This window comes from Syzygium oleosum, unplaced genomic scaffold (assembly GCF_021117445.2).
Source record: "Syzygium oleosum isolate NSW1041296 unplaced genomic scaffold, Sole_v2.1 Sole_v2.14, whole genome shotgun sequence".
Taxonomy (NCBI): domain Eukaryota; kingdom Viridiplantae; phylum Streptophyta; class Magnoliopsida; order Myrtales; family Myrtaceae; genus Syzygium; species Syzygium oleosum.
This window is the reverse complement of record NW_026607498.1, coordinates 5,044,963-5,063,500: the sequence shown is the minus strand read 5'-3', so window position 1 is coordinate 5,063,500 and position 18,538 is coordinate 5,044,963. Positions and strand designations below refer to the sequence as shown.

Genomic DNA, 18,538 nt, shown 5'->3' with positions numbered 1-18,538 from the left:
GGCACATTCTATTGACCTACCCGCTTGATTTCCTCATGACTATGTATGTATGTCTTGCCGGAGATGTTCTGCAATTTCAACATATCGCTTAAGCCTCCCTGTTTTTTTTTTTAATGCATTCGTTTTACAAAAAATGATTGCTTATATTGTTTAGAAAAATTAGTCAACGGAAAATATTTTCATCATCGATAACAATCTAGCCTAACTATTTTCGTAGGCAATGAAAAAAATTTTGTTCATTTATTTTTGTAAGTGATATAAGCGATTATTTTTCAAAAAATATTTTTCAAATCACTCATTTTTTATGAAATGAAACCCTAAGTGATGTTAAGAGTTACGAGCAACTAGGCATTTTTTTTCAAAAGGGAAAAAAATGGTCATACATCGACAAGGTACATGCATGCCGTGATTGACCGTTCATGTGGTCATAATTGCACAATTGGTCCTTGTAAATGACATCTCATATTTTTTGCCTGCATAAGGACCAAACTTGAGAGACCCACGGGAAGGCTTTTGCGCATCTTGTAGATTGACTAATAAGAAGTTTCCAGCTGTATACGTAGTCTTGGAAACACCAAAATTAAGAGATGGTAATCATCGATTGAAAATATTTTTAGATTTTATATATCATGTTCAAGTTTATATGACAAAACATATGTGAATATGATAAATTACAAGCGAGCATAAATCTCTTAGGAACTATAGAAGCTCCGACAAACAGTGAACTCGTCGCGGCAAAAACATGGCGCTAAGAGATGGCCTTAGACTAGAATTAGCCAAATAAAATGACCCATTTACACGGATTCTTTGGCCCCACTTGCAAAGGAAGAACATCTGCATTTTGTTATTTATTTCTCTGTTCCAGATGTTATTAAAGACCTTTTGTATGTAGACTCCGCTGGGAGTACACATACTTCAGACCGATGAAACTTGACTTGTTTTTTTAATGTAGTTCTGTTATTTACGGAAGAAAAGAAGGGAAAAAAGCTTTATCTTTGGTAAATAGGTATTCATCATTCTTTGATTCCTTTCCAAACATTCGTTGTGCATTATCGCGTCAAAAGTTAATATCGATGTGTAAAAATTCCATTCCCGTTCTTCACTCCCAATGTATAATGACACTAGCATTTTAGCACGCGCGATGGCAGGTTACTTGAAGATCATGAATTTTGAATTCAAGTTGTTATAGTGCGGTCCAATTGTAAATGTTAATTATATAATATGATGTTTAGCGTGATACGGTGTGAAGAATACATTGATCGTACAAAACTTGTTAGCTCAAGTCATTTGTAATCTTGGTTGAGTTTCGATTTGGTCAATTGGTTTCATCCAAGTAATTAATCGATCAATTTTGTATTGAAAATAGCTAAGTAAGGATGAAAGCTTACTACGTGAAATACATGCATACGGTGAGTAAGGAATGAATGAACATCTTGGAAATTATAATTGTTTTTATTATTTTCCATGGAAGTTATATACTGTCCAACTATCATTTTAAATAATATAATATAATACTTAAGGAGTACTATTTTACGAATATCCACTATACATAAATATATATCTATATATATATATCTATTTTATCATTAATTACTTACTTGTTATAAAATTTCTATGGATCATAAGTGGTTAGGCCTTTCCTGTATTGGTTTTTTGCCTTCGTATACTCCAAGAGTCCATCCTAGTGCAATATCTTTAAGATGGTATTCTGTTTATAAGTTTGCGAAACAACAATGACATTTACGCTTAGATATATGATGCTGGAGTGCTGCATGTATATGAGATTGTCAAACTTTAGCTTTCCCGGAGAAATCATTTGGTTGATATACTTGTGTATCAAATTATGGGTAAATAAATTATTTATATTTGCTACCAAAAACCAACTCGTGTTTGGACATTTTTTTCTTATGTTTACCTCACTTGATCAGGGTAATTCATATTGTCAATAACATAAGCGTAAAAGATGGACTGAAGGAGATGATCTTTATGTTTATTCAATGTTTTTGACCAAACCAAATTTTAATTAAATTTATATTTAAATATAATTCATTATCAACTGATACTAATTTTTATATTTTTTCGAATATGTCCTTGTTAAAATTAATAGATTTTTTTCAACATCTAAGGCCTAATCTCAGAAAGCAATTCTTTATTGAACTCTTCAGTTTCAGTATCAGTGGCCTACCTCCAATCGGATCAAATGGGAAAATTTGATTTGTACGTAATTTGACTCAAGATATCACTTGATACAAATAAATGTAAAATTTAGACATTTTGGGTGTAAATAACAAGCACATTCTATTGGTCTAGCCGCTAGACTTCCTGATGAGTCACTTTTTTCATCGGTTCTTATAATTGAATCTACGATTAACATGAAAAGATGAGGAACTGACAAAGTCACATTCTATGTATGTATGTCTTGCCGTAGATGTTGTCCAATTTCAATAAATTTCCTAAGGCCCCCTGCATTTTTTTAATTAATGTTAGGAGTTATAAGCAAATAGTCATTTTATTTTCCAGAAGAGAAAAAAATGGTCACGCATCACAAGGTACAAATTGGATCGCATTCCCACTCATGGCGCAATTGATGGCTCATATTAGTTATTTTATTCCACCATCTAAAATATTTTCCCAAAGTCATTTCAACTTAGCTTCGCCAGCATTATATATATGTATCTCCTCCTATGTAAGAAACAGCGATAAGCAAAACAAAAATCTGAAGCTCTCGATCATGGACGCAAGAGCATCTTTTTACCTCCTCCTGCCTTTCCTAGTCCTCCTCGCAAGTAGGCACATTGTCATCATAATCTCTCTATTTTCAACTATTACAATTTTCTACATTAACATTACCTTCTTCCGAAACTAGATAATAAGATCCTAAGTTTTATTTGTTCTTTTTTTGGAGATTTATGGCTTGCATGCATGCTTGCAGGAGGAACCGGCGCAGTCACGCTCTCCTTCACCAACAACTGCCCCTACACAGTCTGGCCTGGGACGCTGACCGGCGGGGGCGGCGGGCAGCTATCCTCAACCGGTTTTGAGCTCGCCACAGGTGCATCATCCTCGATCAATGACGTCCCGGACACATGGTCCGGGCGGGTGTGGGGCCGAACGGGCTGCGCCACTGATGCCTCCGGTAAGTTTGTCTGCTCCACCGCCGACTGCGGCTCTGGCCAGGTGAGCTGCAATGGTGCAGGGGCAATCCCGCCGGCCTCCTTGGCAGAGTTCACTCTTGCGCCAGCAGGCTCCGGCCAGCAGGACTTCTACGACATCAGCCTTGTGGACGGTTTCAACCTGCCCCTCTCTGCAACCCCACAGGGCAGCGGCAGCGGGTGCAGCACCACCAGCTGCGCAGGCAACGTCAACTCCGTGTGCCCATCGGAGCTGGCGGTGCCGGGGTCAGATGGGAGCGTCGTGGCGTGCAAGAGCGCGTGCCTGGCGCTCAACCAGCCGCAGTACTGCTGCACCGGGGCGTACGGGACGCCTGAGACATGCCCCCCGACGGACTACTCGAAGATTTTCAAGAGCCAGTGCCCTCAAGCTTACAGCTACGCTTACGACGACAAGAGCAGCACTTTTACTTGCGCGGGTGGGGCTGATTATCTCATCACATTCTGTCCGTAACATATTCTCCTCTTTTCAGTACTTGAATGGACCATTTTCCTCTCCAAGGTGGAAAATATGAGGTCCATGGGTTGTCTCGGTTAGCCTGAAACTATTTGTATCCTCGTCTCTGGATTGAGAGATCATGCGAGTAGTTTCATTTTCCACTAGGAAAATTAAATGTAATCTGCGCAGAGAATAATGGATTATACAAAATAAGCAATGTACCAATAAATATTTGTTGCTTATCCGAGTGTTCCTGTGCCGATGATTAAATGAAAAAAATCAGCCGATTAGAGAATTGAATTGTGGAAGCCTCGACAATGCTATAGTAAGTGATTGATACGAGGAGGAAGCATATATCCAATTGTGTCTTTGGAATTACCATCCTTATATATATATTTTGACTTTGATACATTCACGAGTCATTTGAACTTAGCTTCCCCGACGTCCTTCATATATCTCCTCAATTATATGAGACAACGACGAACAAAACAAATCTCAAGCTCTCGATCATGGACGTGAGACAATCTTATATTATCTAGAGGCAAAATTCTATTTTGACTTTGATATGTTCTTTTAGTAACAATACAAGTAGTCACTACAACTCAGAATTTGAAGTCATTTATTTCCTAATTAGCAAAGCATGTATAGAACATCGAGATAAAAGATGATCCAAGTATGAAACAAGTACACTGATGACGGTGACATGATATTGTCTTCTTTATTTTTGTTTTTGTGTTTGTAGCAGAGCACGTATGTCATTGAAGAGCCAGAGGAGATTGTATTGCCATTGTTTTTTGGGTTAATACCACAAAAAATTCCAAATTGATATATTTGTTACAAATTTACTCTAAATCAATTTTTTGACCACAAAAAACGCCAAACTGATAAACCTGTGACATATTTACCCTCTGTTAGTTTTAGTTAAAATTTATTGTCAAATTTCTTTGTTAAATGACACGTTATAGTTGATGGATGTACCGATTTTGGATTTTACTCTTTGTTTTTCACATGTATACTAGTTTATGATTTTTCATGGTATTAATTTGATTTAACGGAGGGTGAATTTGTTACAAATGTACCAGTTTAAGGTTTTTGGTGATTAAAAAATTAGTTTGGGGTAAATTTATCACAGGTATACCGATTTAGGGTTTTTATTGGTCAAAAAATTAATTTTGGGTAAATTTATTACAGGTGTACCGGTTTAGATTTTTCATAGTATTAATCCAAGTTTTTATGAATAGTAATTTTTTGTGGATAGGAATTCTAGGGCTTCTTATTAGCCACTCTATAATTTTATGTGAAAGGACACGTGGGATTGACTAAAGGTAAAATGTCAAAGTCCTTTGGGCTCACTATTTTTCATTGGATGACCTGTCATCTTCACATAAGTAGCTGCGTCATCGTCATACGCAGCGGCCAAAATTTAGGTGTTTTTGTTTTTTATTTCACAACTTCTAAGACCTAGTCTAAGAAAGCAATTCTTTCTGTACTCGTCAGTTTCAATATTAATGACCTACCGTCAATCAGATCAAAGGAAAAATTTAATTTGTTTGTAATTTGACTCGCGATATGACCTCATACAAATAAGCAAAGAATTTGGACATTTTGAGCATAAATAATACGCACATTCTATTGGTCTAGCCACTAGACTTCCCGATGGGTCGCTGTTTCCATCGGTCCTTATAAGTGAATTAACGATTAACATGAAATATACTAACAAAGTTACAATTAAGATGAAACTTTCTACGTATGTATATATGTCTTGCCGTAGATGTTGTGCAATTTTAATATATTGCCTAATCCCCTGCATTTTTTGATTAATGTTAGGAGTTATAAGCGAATAGTCTTTTGGAAAAAAAATTGTCGCACATCAACAAGTTACAAATTAGTTGCAATTTGACCGAAAAAAAAACAAACAAATTAGGTCGCATTCACTCGCATACCGTGATTGATGGTTCATGTGCAGTCATAATTGCACAATTGGTCCTTGTAAATGATATCTCATATTTCTTTTCACATAAGGACCAAACTTGAGAGACCCGCAAGAAGACTTTTCCCCGTCTGTCAGATTGACGAATAAGAAGTTTCCAGCAGTATACATAGTCCCGGAATCACAAAATTAAAAGATCGTAATCATTGATTGAAAATATTTTTAGATTTATGTATCATCTCCAAATTTATAATGACAAATATACGTTGTCTTTGGTCGAAAATGACAAATATAAGTGATTACGACAAATTATGAGTGAGCATAAATTTCTCAAGAACTATAGAAGTCCCAATAAATGGTGAACACATCACAATAGAAACATGACGCTATGGCATTGCTATCTCCTTAGGCTCTTCTATGACCTACGTGCTCTAATAACGAACACAAAAACAAAAAAAAAGAAAACAAATGAAGGACAATATCACGTCAGTGTCATTAGTGTATATGCTTTATACTTGGGTCATTTTGATCTCGGTGTTTCCTACATACTTTGCTAATCCAACGGGTCGTGCTAATAGGAGCAGATTCTCATTGCATTTATCCTAAGCTTGAATCATGGACGTCACTAGGTGGAAATGGAGATTCTTTGCTGTGGGAGGGTGTGGAGTGCGACGAATTTAGCGGTTACATTGTTGGCCTCGACCTTAGTAGCATAACTTCTGCCGGTTTTTAATCTAATCTCGTGTGAAGAGAAATCAATTAAGGTGGGGAAGACGAGAAATGTGAGGATAAAATTCCAAAATCTTGGTATTTTTTTCTTCTCACAACTTCTAATGCCTAACAAAGTACTTATATATGAATTCTTCAGTTTCAATGTCGATGACCTGCCTCCAATCAGATTAAAGAGGCAAATTTATTATGTAATTTATTATGTATGCGAAATCTGACTCGAGATATCACATAATACAAACAACATAAAAACATAGATATCTTGGGTATTAATAATAGGGTTAATACTATAAAAAACCTCAAACCGGTACACCTACAACAAATTTACCCTCCGTCAGTTTCCGTTAAATTTTACCGTCAAATTGCTGAGTTGGATGACACGTCACAGTTAACGGGTGTACCAATTTAATGTTTTACCCATTTGTTTGTCACAAATTTACCAGTTTATGATTTTTGTGGTATTAATCCAATTTAACGAAGGGTAAATTTATTACAAATGTACCAGTTTGGGGTTTTTAGTAGTCAAAAAATTAGTTTGGGGTAAATTTATCATAGGTGTACCAGTTTGGGATTTTTTGTGATCAAAAAATAGTTTTGGGTAATTTGTCACAAATGTACAAATATGAGGTTTTCGTGGCATTAATCCTAAATAATAGGCACCTTCAATTGGTCTAGCTGCTTGACTCCTTTATGGATCAACGTCCCCACAGCTTCTTATGAATGAATCAAAGATCAACATGGGAAACCTTACTGATCAAGTTAAGATCAATCATACTATTTGTTAGAGGTGGCAAAATGGGTCTAAAACCCATATATTAACCCACATTTAATAATACGGATCATAAATGGGTTGCCTTTAGTTTTAAACATAAGCTTAATTGGATCGATTACTTAATAATTTAATATGTCTTAAATGAATTTTAAATGAATCATAAATATGTAAATAGACATTAGTTTTCAAAAGTTCCACAAGGAAAAAATTAGGTCGCATTCTCATGCATCTCGTGATTAATGGTTCATGTGCACTCATAATTGAATAGTTGGTCCTCTTTAATGGCATGTCATATTTTTTCCACCAAAAGACCAATATTGAAACGCCACCGAAAAGTCTTTTGACCATCTGTTTTTCGTTGATGAACGGGAGTCATTCTCCATTCCTTAGGAATATTCCTAGTTCTAGAATCACGAAAACGAAAGATGGCCACCATCCATTTAAAAATATTTTCAGATTTTGTACATCATTACCTCGTTTTATGTAAAAATAATGATACAATATACGTGATTACGATAAATTTCTGTTGACACCTAAAATTAATTAGATTATCGATAACTGAAATCAATAAATAAATAAATAAAAAATGTCGAAAGATGACGTAACCTGTACTAGGTGACTCATGCAAGCAAAACAGTTGGCAAGTACTGGCAGTTATAGGCGGGAAATTTGAAATTTGGAGAGAATTGGTAAGTGAGCACAAAAAATCGAGGACGTCGACGAAGAGAAGGATAGGTGTCAAGCCAGAGAGAGCTCGACGAAGGTATCTGCTTCGGAAGGACAGGTGTCAAACCAGAGAGAGCTCGACGAAGGTCCTTGCTTTGGAAAGGCAGGTGTCAAGCCAAAGAGAGCTCGACGAAGGTTCTTGCTTTTGAAGGACAGGTGTCAAGCCAGAAAGAGCTCGATGAGGGCCCTGGCTCCAGAAGGACAGGTATCAAGCCAAAAGGGACTTGACAAAGGTCTTTGCACTAAAAGGACAGGTGTCGGGCTGAGATGAGCTCGATGACGATTTTCATCCCAGAGGACAAGTGAGCTCGATGACGGTTATCATCCCGGAGGACAAGTGAGCTCAATGACAGTTATCATCCTGGAGGACAGGTGTTAGAATTAGATGAGCTCGATGCCAGTTATCATCCCAGAAGACAAGTAAGCTCGATGATGGTTATCATCCAGAAGGACAGGTGTCAGAATTAGATGAGCTCGATAATGGTTTTCATCCCAGAAGACAGGGGTAAAGGTTCGATGACGGTTTTCATCCTAGAAGACAGGCATAAAAGGTTTGATGACGGTTACCATTCCAGAAAACAGGAGTCAGAATTAGGAGAGTTCAATGACGGTTATCATCCCGAAAAGGACAGGTGGCAACATAGGAAGAGCTCAAGGACGGTTATCACTTTGGACAAAAGATAATATCGATAGCAGTTGGCCGACAGATATCATTAAATGAACGGTGAAGATGAAATCAACAATGGGTATCGAACACAATACTAAAACAGTTACTAAGCCTAACATTATAAATAGCATTCGGCTGCCAACATAAGCCCTCCGCGCATACAAACCAAAATGCTATCTTTTTATCCTTACTTTCCAGTTTCGTACTTTCAGTTTCTGTAGCTGTAACTGTTTATGTTCTTAGTTAGTAGCTTTGTAATATCATGTCGATAAACTTTGGACGCCGCCAGTAATTGGACGGATTCGTCTGAGTACTCTATAAAATTCGAGTCAAATATTATCATCGTGTGAAATTTGTGTTATCAATCAAGACAATCAGATCCTTTGTTCACGCTTGGATCACTCATGTCCGGAATTAGACCTAGAACCCAGTCTTCTCTCATTAAAAATCGAAGAATGACTTTTGGTGAATTATATTTCGTCGCGGAAGCCATTTCCGGCGAAACAGCTTCAAACAAGTGTAAATTCCTTGGGAACTATAGAAGTTCCGATAGAAGAATTTCCGACATAAGGTGAACACGACAAACTAGATTAGAAAGACTAGTGGTACTAGAGACACGACTGCTATTGAGGTTTAGGCCAACAACGTGACTGTTGAATTCGTTGCACTTTGTACCCTCCCACAAGCACTAATCTCCATTTCCATCTAATGACGAGTGACGACCACGATTCGCCTTTAGGATAATAGCAGCGAGAATATGCTCGGTTGATTACGAAATTCCTCTTAAATTGTATTATGGCCAAGCTCTCATCAATGCGACACATTGGATTAACAAAGCATCTATGAAACACCGATATAAAAAAAATGATCCAAGTATAAAACATTTACACTAAGGACGGTGCCATGATACTGTCTTCTTCTTCTTTTTTCAAATTTTTGTGTTTGTTATTAGAGCACGCATGTCATAGAAGAGCCAGAGGAGATCGTGACGCCATAGCTTTCATAGATAGCAATTTTTGTGGATAGGAGGAATTCTGGGGTTTCTTCTTAGCCACTTTATAACTTTATGTGAAAGGACACGTAGGGGTGAGTCAAGGCAAAATGTCAGTCTTTTGGGGCTCACGATTTTTCTTTGTATGACTTATCATCGTCATTCACGGCAGCCAATATCGCCGGAGATGTTGTGCAATTTCAACATACTGCTTAAGCCTCCCTGTTTTTTTTTTTTAGTGATGTTAAGAGTTACAAGCATAGAGGCAAAATTTTTTTTTTTTCAAAAGGGAAAGAATGGTCATACATCGACAAGGTACAAATTAGGTGGTGCTCTCATGCGTCCCATGATTGATTGTTCATGTGCAATCACAATTGTATAGTCGGTCCTCATAAATGACATCTCATATTTTTTTCCACGTAAGGACCAAACTTGAGAGACCCGTGAGAAGACTTGCCCATCTTGTAATTTGACGGATAAGAAGTTTCCAACGGTATTACATAGTTTTGGAATCACACTATTAAAAGATCGTAATCATCAATTGAAAATATTTTTAGATTTTATGTATCATCTCCAAAGTTTATAATGACAGAATATCCGTGATTATGACAAATTACGATCAAGCATAAATCTCTTAGGAACTATAAAAGCTCCGACGGACGGTGAGCACATCACGGCAAAAACATGGTGCCAAGAGATGGCCTTATATTAAAATTAGCCAGTAATGTTACCCATTTACACATTGAAATGGATGCATGTCTGTTATTCAAGCAATTACAGGCACTCATAGGAGTAACGTACTGATGGAACCCCTTTTTGCTGAATGCAGAAACTTGCTTGTAGAGCTGCACGAATACAAAACTGAGCACATGGCCAGTGAAGCAGATGGTTGCATCGGATGCTTTGGCCCTACTTGCAAAGGAACAATAACTGCAGCTTGTTATTTATTCCTTTGTTCCAGATGTTGTTAAAGAGCTCTTGTATTTAGCCTCCGCTGGGAGCATGTATGCTTTAGACGATGAAACTTGGCTTGTTTTGTTTATTAAACAAATCTGGTATCTAATTTTACCGATCATGCAAGATGCTTTTTTAATTTTATTAAATACGATCCATGGATATAAAGTGCCAATATAGCAATTAAATAATAATGCATTCTAAATGGCCTAATGTGCAGGAAAAAAATGATTCATGAAAATTCTAATTTTTTTAATATTGCAATTATCATGATGGAAGTAGAGTATGAAATCATATCTAGATATGCCAAATGTGTATGGATGATGCAAATCAATGACTATGCTTAAACATTAAGAATGGATATCTCTTGATTTTTAATGAGAAAAATAATATGCGATTTCCTAAAGCGAAATATGACATGAGATTTCTAATTAATTGTAATTGTAAAGAACATGCAATATACCATTCTATGCCGTGAACATGTTTGAAGATGTTTTCATCGGATGCAATTAAAGGAGACAAGTATTTTTTTATAAAAAAAAAAACCATTGAATAATAAATAAACTCAATCCAATTTTGCCCAATTGCCAATGCATTGTAGAGAAACTCGGATCGAATGGACAGCCGGACTAAAGCGACACAAGTATAGATGAATGACGACCGGATGGTAAATCAGTCGGCACTACAAACGGCGACAGATGGGGCATAACGTCCATGTACACGAAAGGCAACAATGCGGGATGGACCGGTTATAGAGACCGGTTCTGCAGATCAAGCAAAAGAATAACAAAGAGCTTAAACTGAACTCTTGAATGGCAAGAGTAAACATGAACGCAGTAAGTGAAGTCGCGTAAAATCAAACAGATGAAGGAGATGATTGACATAGCTAATTGATCGACGTCTGAATCCATGAACGAGATGGACTGCGAAGTGACTATGCGTACAATGAGTCAGGACCAAAACAACGCACAAAACTTCTGTGACAACCGGGTCGTTGACGGACGATGTGACAATAGGACCGGCGCCGTTCGGCGCCACCAGCGTAGGTGCAAACCAGGCCATGAGCAGTTAGGGTTGCTACGAGAATTGCGATAGGATATGACCTTAGTGACTGTGGCTTAACCGATTGATGACGGGTGATAGATGGAAGTGTGGTTGTGGTCTGTTCTGGATGTGTATGACCGTGACTTTTCCAATTGAAGATGGTGATCCCAAAAGCTTTTTGAGCAATTCCGATACGACAAAACTGACATGATGTCGGGCAAAAAATATACACAGCCTTTTTATTAAGCCCCGGGACATGAGCCACCATGAGCTAAACACGCCACTATCGCAAAGAGACCTATTTACTAAAAGGATTCTCCTTTTATTTCGACCCAAAAACTTAGTAAACTTAAATGACATGAAATATCATATGCCTATGTATCTACATGAACTAGCAACTTAACCCCAAAATCACCGCAACCTCTTGCAAGATCAAAGCCTAAACCGAAACCACCAGCAACGTTCAAACACATGTAACCCACAATTCACCTATTCAAATGAAAATTCAATCCAACCGAAAGCCTTAGAAATGAATCACATACCAATGTATTTGCATGAATCTTGAAATTCAACCTCGAATTATCTCCATCAATGCCCTTCAATTTCATGCCTAAACCAAGACCCTCAATAAATTCCAGCATGCATTGCTTGCAATTATCATGACAAATGACCTTTAAACACGGTCTAAAGGCTATGAAATTAATAATACGTTAACTCCTTATCACAGGTAAATGAAAGTATAAACAAACCGAGCCAAATGCACTCAAAGTCACTCAAATTGCAGCCTGCAGCAACATCCCGCAATGTCCAACATTCACAATCAACAGATTACCTATGCCAATGAACCGTGAACGCGCGGTAACTCGATAGATAATCAATCTCACATTGGCACTACGTTATGGACAATCGATAGAACAACTGAACTAACCCGCAACCGCTCCAATTCACGCCTAATTAATAACATCCAGCAACATTCAGAATTGATTCAGGGCAATTCAAGACCGAAATTCGTGATTATTTGGCGATAAATTGACATGAAAATTGATGCCGTATCTTCTTGCAAGTGTATATGAGTTCACATTGATCGAATCAACAACAAATTGACCGGCACCCAAATTTCGCCAATGTTTTCAAAATACATTTTTCGAAGAAGATTAATACACAAATTAGGGACATTATAAGATCGATACCTCGGGCCCAACAATTAAAATTTTGACAACTGGAGGATTGAGAACCGGTCAACTTCAGCAGTCCAGTTTGACTTTCGTAGTAAGGCCCAATTGAATTTTTTTGGCCCGTACCGAGCCCAGAGACCTCAACCTCTCACCACCTGAAAACTCTTCCTCGACACACAACCATTAGTCTGACATTTGAAGCACCACCGGCGATTCAGAGGCGTCACCTCAAGCCCACCGGCAGCTCCAGGTCCTCCCCTCGCCAGCCACCACTTCCCTCACCTTCAAGTTCCGACCGCTACATCACCGTCCAACCTCCCTCCACTCTCCGGCTACCGTAATCTCCACCGTCTCTGGTTTCCATCTTCATCTTTTTCCTCCTCCATTCTCTCTGCCGATTGTTGTCGTAACCGGTCCCAGCACATCACGCCTCACCTCCACAATTGTACTCCGTCCGTCTCTGTTCTCGGTCACTTCTGTCACCGCCTTCGATTCTCATTCACTCTCTCTTCACGGCTCAGAGGCCTCCTCCTTCCGATTCCCTCACCTTCAAGGTCAAACTCTCGTACTCTGTTTCCGTGGGGTGGAGACCGAGAGCATTCGCCTCCGCCGGAGTGAAAACCGGTTGCGTCCGAGGAATGACCTCGAGTGTGCTTCATTGCCTTTACTTTGACCTAGCCGTGGCTCCTTCCCTATTAGTTTTGCATCTAACCTCTCATTCGAATGCCTCATGTGTGTCTGATTGGTTTCCTCAACTGTGTTAGTATGCATGTTTGTCGCGGTGAATGAACTTTGTGTAGAAGTACACTACTCTGCTAATTAATATTGAAACACAATATTATATGATAATAAATGACACATTGAGCGAAAATACGTAAATTAAGTTGAAATGTTGTGCCTCGTAATATGACGTCTGTATAGAAGTGAAAAAGGTTTGCGACTCAATTGGCAAGAAGTGAAAATGTTTATGATTCAATTGACAAAATTAAAAAGTTTATGACTGAATTGGTAAAAGTGCAATAGGTTTATGACTTTTTGGACAATTTTCCCATTAAATTACTTATTGACTTTCATATCTATCTCCTCGGTCTCTACTAGCTTCCCCGAACTAGATTTTGGGATGAGTATATGTCCTAAATTAGATTCTCTATGACAGCCAAGACTACTCGGCACATAATCACAACAAGCACTAGTGCGTGTATCTTGCCCGTATATATGTTACCTTATACGACTATATGACATGATTTTCTAAGGGAGAAAAATCAGTTAGGAAGATAGAATATCGGACAAGAAGATAGCGTCTACTCAATAGCCAATGGAAGCGTGAGTTGACATGAAGTAAACATAGCTAAGAATCTTAATTCATTTCTAACCATTCTCAATTCGAATTAGACACACAGCATTAATGACTAATAAGTGTCACATAAATATATGACTACATGCACCATTCCTGATCAATCACCTAATACAAACAACTGGAAAATTTAGATCTTTTGGACATAAAAACAAGAACCTTCAATTGGTCTAGTCGCTCGACTCCTCCATGGGTCAATATTTCCATAGCTTCTTATAAATGAAGCCACAATCAACATGAGAAACCTTACTAATAAAGTGATGATTAAGATCGATCGTACTAATTGTGTATGTTTTGCCACAGATACTTTGCAATTTCAATATATTGCCCAAATCTGCCTGCTTTTTTTTTTTTTTCTAAAGTAATGTTAAAAGTTATAAGCAAATAGGCATTTTTTTTTTCAAAAGGGAAAAAAATGGTCACGGATCCACAAGGGGCAAATTAGGTCGCGTTCTCATGCAAGCCGTGATTCATCGTTCATGTTCTGTCATAATTGCATGGTAGGTCCTCTTAAATGGCATCCCATATTTTTTCCACGAAAAGACCAAACTTGAGAGACCAGCGAAAAGTCCTTTGCCCCACTTCCACGTTGGCGAACAGGAGTCATTCTCCATTCCTAACCCTCGAATCACGAAAAAATAATCGCAATCATCGCTAAAACTATTTTCGAATTTTATATAAAGATACAATAAATTATGAATGAGCATAAAACTCTCGGGAATTATTGAAGCTCCAATAAAAAGTGAACACAACGGAATAGATTAGAAAGGACTAATGGTACTAGAGAGACAACTGCTACTGAGGTCTAGGCCAACAGCATGACCCCAAAATCCATAGTACTCCACACCCTCCCATGAACACTAATCTCCATTTCCACCAGATGACGACCATGATTCAAGTTTAAGACAAATGCAAGGAGAATACGCTCTGTTGATCCCAAGACTCCTCTTAAATGAATCAAGGTCGAGCTCTCATCAGCACGACACATTGGATTAGCAAAGTATGTACAAAATACCGAGATAAAAATTGATCCAAGTATAAAGCATGAACACTAAGGACATGATACTGTCTTCTTCTTCTTCTTTTTCAAAAAAAAAATTGTGTTTGTATTACAGCACGTATGTCATAGAAGAGCCGGAGGAGATTGTAATGCCATAGTTTTTAGGGTTAGTACCACGAAAAATCCTAAACTGGTATACATGTGATAAATTTACTCCGAACTAATTTTTTAATCACAATAAAAAACCTTAAATTAGTACACCTCCAATCGGATAAAATGGGAAAATTTAATTTGTACGCAATTTGACTCAAGATATCACTTGATACAAATAAATGACAAATTTAGACATTTTGGGCGTAAATAACAAGCACATTCTATTGATCTAGCCACTAGACTTCCTGATGAGTCACTGTTTTCATCGGTTCTTTTAATTGAATCTACGATTAACATGAAAAAATGAGGTACTGACAAAGTCACATTCTATGTATGTATGTCTTGCCGTAGATGTTGTGCAATTTGAATATATTGCCTAAGGCCCCCTGCATTTTTTTTTAAATTAATGTTAGGAGTTATAAGCAAATAGTCATTTTATTTTCCAAAAGGGAAAAAAATGGTCACGCATCGACAAGGTACAAATTAGATTGCGTTCCCACTCATGTCGCAATTGATGGTTCATGTACAAATTAGTCATTTTATTCCATCGTCTAAAACACTTTCCCAAAGTCATTTCAACTTAGCTTCGCGGGCATTATATATATATATCTCCTCCTGTATAAGAGACAACGATAAACAAAACAAAAATCTGAAACCCTCGATCATGGACGCAAGAGCATCTGTGTACCTCCTCCTGCCTTTCCTAGTCCTCCTCGCGAGTAAGCACATTGTCATCATAATCTCTCTATTTTCAACTATTACAAATTTCTACATTAACATTACCTTCTTCCGAAACTAGAAAATAAGATCCTAAGTTTTATTTGTTCTTTTTTTGGGATTCGGAAATTAAAGTCCTGCGTTCAAATTTCCATCTTTGTTATGAAGATTTATGGCTTGCATGCATGCTTGCAGGAGGAGCCTGCGCGGCCACGCTCACCTTCACCAACAACTGTCCCTACACAGTCTGGCCCGGGACGCTGACCGGCGGGGGCGGCGGGCAGCTATCCTCAACCGGTTTCGAGCTTGCCACGGGCGCATCCTCCTCGATCAATGACGCCCCGGACACGTGGTCCGGCCGGGTGTGGGGCCGAACGGGCTGCGCCACTGATGCCTCCGGTAAGTTCGTCTGCGCCACCGCCGACTGCGGCTCTGGCCAGGTGAGCTGCAATGGTGCAGGGGCGATCCCGCCGGCCTCCTTGGCGGAGTTCACTCTCGTGCCAGCGGGCTCCGGCCAGCAGGACTTCTACGACATCAGCCTCGTGGACGGCTTCAACCTGCCCCTCTCTGCAACCCCACAGGGCAGCGGCAGCGGGTGCAGCACCACCAGCTGCGCAGGCAACGTCAACTCCGTGTGCCCGTCGGAGCTGGCGGTGCGTGGGTCGGACGGGAGCATCGTGGCGTGCAAGAGCGCGTGCCTGGCGCTCAACAAGCCGCAATACTGCTGCACCGGGGCGTATGGGACGCCTGACACATGCCCGCCGACGGACTACTCGAAGATTTTCAAGAACCAGTGCCCTCAAGCTTACAGCTACGCTTACGACGACAAGAGCAGCACTTTTACTTGCGCGGGTGGGGCTGATTATCTCATCACATTCTGTCCGTAACATGTTCTCTCTTTTTCCGAACTTGAATGGACCATTTTCCTCTCCGAGGTGAAAATATGAGGTCCATGGGTTGTCTCGGTTGGCCTGAAACTATTTGTATCCTCGTCTCTGGATGGAGAGATCGTGCGAGTAGTTTCATTTTCCACTAGGAAAATTAAATGTAATCTGCCGAGAGAATAATGGATTATACAAAATAAGCAATGTGCCGATGATTAAATGATAAAAATCAGTCGATTTGAGAATTGAATTGTGGAAGCCTCTACAATGCTATAGCAAGTGATTGATACGAGGAGGAAGCATATATTGAAAGTGAATCCAATTGCGTCTTTGGAATTACCATCCTTCTATATGTATATATATATTCCATCGTCTAAGATACATTCACGAGTCATTTCAATAGCTTCCCCGGCATCCTTCATATATCTCCTCGAATATAAGAGACAACGACGAACGAAACAAATCTCGAGCTTTCGATCATGGACGTGAGACAATCTTATATTATCTAGAGGCAAAATTCTATTTTGACTTTGATACGTTCTTTGAGCAACAATACAAGTAGTCACTACAACTTAGAATTTGAAGTCATTTATTTCCCAATTAGCAAAGCACGCATAGAACACCGAGATAAAAGATGATCCAAGTACGAAGCATGTACACTAATAACGGTGACATGATATTGTCTTTTTTATTTTTTATTTTTTGTGTTTGCAGTAGAGCAATTATGTCTAGAAGAGCCAGAGGAGATTGTATTGCCATTGTTTTTATGGATAGCAATTTTTGTGGATGGGAATTCTGGGGCTTCGTATTAGCCACTCCATAATTTTATGTGAAAGGACGCGTGGGTTGACTGAAGGCAAAATGTCAAAGTCTTTTGGGCTCACTATTCTGCTTTGGAGGGCTCATCATCTTCACATAAGCAGAGGGTCATCGCGGCTGCCAAAATTTAGGTGTTTTTTTTTTTTTCGCAACTTCTAAGACCTAGTCTCAGAAAGCAATGTTTTATGAACTCGTCAGTTTCAATATTTTTTGACTCAAGATATCACCTGCTACAAATAAGTTAAAAATTTGGACATTTTGAGAGTAAATAATAGGCGCATTCTATTGGTCTAGCCACTGGACTTCCTGATGGGTCACTGTTTCCATCAGTTCTTAGAAGTGAATTTACTATTAACATGAAATATACTGACAAAGTCACAATTAAGATGAAACGACATTCCATGTATGTATATATGTCTGGCCGTAGATGTTGTGCAATTTAAATATATTGCCTAATCCCTTCATTTTTTAATTAATGTTAGGAGTTATAAGCGAATAGTCTTTTGGGAAAAAAAATTAGGTCGCAATTCACACGCATACCGCAATTGATGGTTCATGTGCAGTCATAATTGTACTATTGGTCCTCGTAAATGACATCTCGTATTTTTTTTTTCACATAAGGACCAAACTAGAGAGACCCACGAGAAGACTTTTCCCCGTCTTTCAGATTTGACAAACTAGATTAAAAAGACCGGTGGTTCCAGAGAGACGACTGCTATTGAGGTTTACGCCAACAACGTAACTATTGAATTCGTCGCACTTTGTACCGTCCCACAAGCACTAATCTCCATTTCCACCTAATGACGAGTGATGACCGCAATTCGCCTATAGGATAACAGAAATTTTTGTGGGTAGAAACTCTGGGTTTCTTCTTAGCCACTTCATAACTTTATGTGAAAGGACACGTGGGGGTGACTCATGGCAAAATGTGAGGGTCTTTTGGGGTCGCGATTTTTCTATGTATCACTTATCATCTTAACGTAAGTAGAATCATCGTCATTCCCGGCTATCAAT

The 18,538-nt window shown here is 38.7% G+C and overlaps 2 protein-coding genes across 3 annotated transcripts; both read left to right on the top strand.

Moving 5' to 3' along the window:
* The first annotated feature begins 2,592 nt into the window (after positions 1-2,592).
* On the top strand, positions 2,593-3,851 carry LOC115691819 (thaumatin-like protein 1). Its single transcript, XM_030618553.2, has 2 exons — positions 2,593-2,786; positions 2,933-3,851. Exons 1-2 carry the CDS (start codon positions 2,732-2,734, stop codon positions 3,622-3,624), a joined length of 747 nt encoding a protein of 248 aa, XP_030474413.1. The 5' UTR covers positions 2,593-2,731; the 3' UTR covers positions 3,625-3,851.
* An 11,824-nt stretch (positions 3,852-15,675) lies between these two features.
* On the top strand, positions 15,676-16,955 carry LOC115691817 (thaumatin-like protein 1). Of its 2 annotated transcripts, none has more exons than XM_030618551.2 (2): positions 15,676-15,823; positions 16,017-16,955. In XM_030618551.2, exons 1-2 carry the CDS (start codon positions 15,769-15,771, stop codon positions 16,706-16,708), a joined length of 747 nt encoding a protein of 248 aa, XP_030474411.1. In that variant the 5' UTR covers positions 15,676-15,768; the 3' UTR covers positions 16,709-16,955. The 2 variants fall into 2 exon arrangements, with proteins under 2 accessions (XP_030474411.1, XP_030474410.1); XM_030618550.2 differs by having other exon boundaries at positions 15,754-15,823; positions 15,957-16,955.
* The last annotated feature ends 1,583 nt before the right edge of the window (positions 16,956-18,538 follow it).

Bases quoted from the DNA above. Each gene is read 5' to 3' on its own strand.
- LOC115691819 (XM_030618553.2), top strand. From the start codon at position 2,732: ATGGACGCAAGAGCATCTTTTTACCTCCTCCTGCCTTTCCTAGTCCTC. The intron at 2,787-2,932 runs GTAGGCACATTG...GCATGCTTGCAG, and splicing joins TTTCCTAGTCCTCCTCGCAA to GAGGAACCGGCGCAGTCACG.
- LOC115691817 (XM_030618550.2), top strand. From the start codon at position 15,769: ATGGACGCAAGAGCATCTGTGTACCTCCTCCTGCCTTTCCTAGTCCTC. The intron at 15,824-15,956 runs GTAAGCACATTG...CGGAAATTAAAG, and splicing joins TTTCCTAGTCCTCCTCGCGA to TCCTGCGTTCAAATTTCCAT.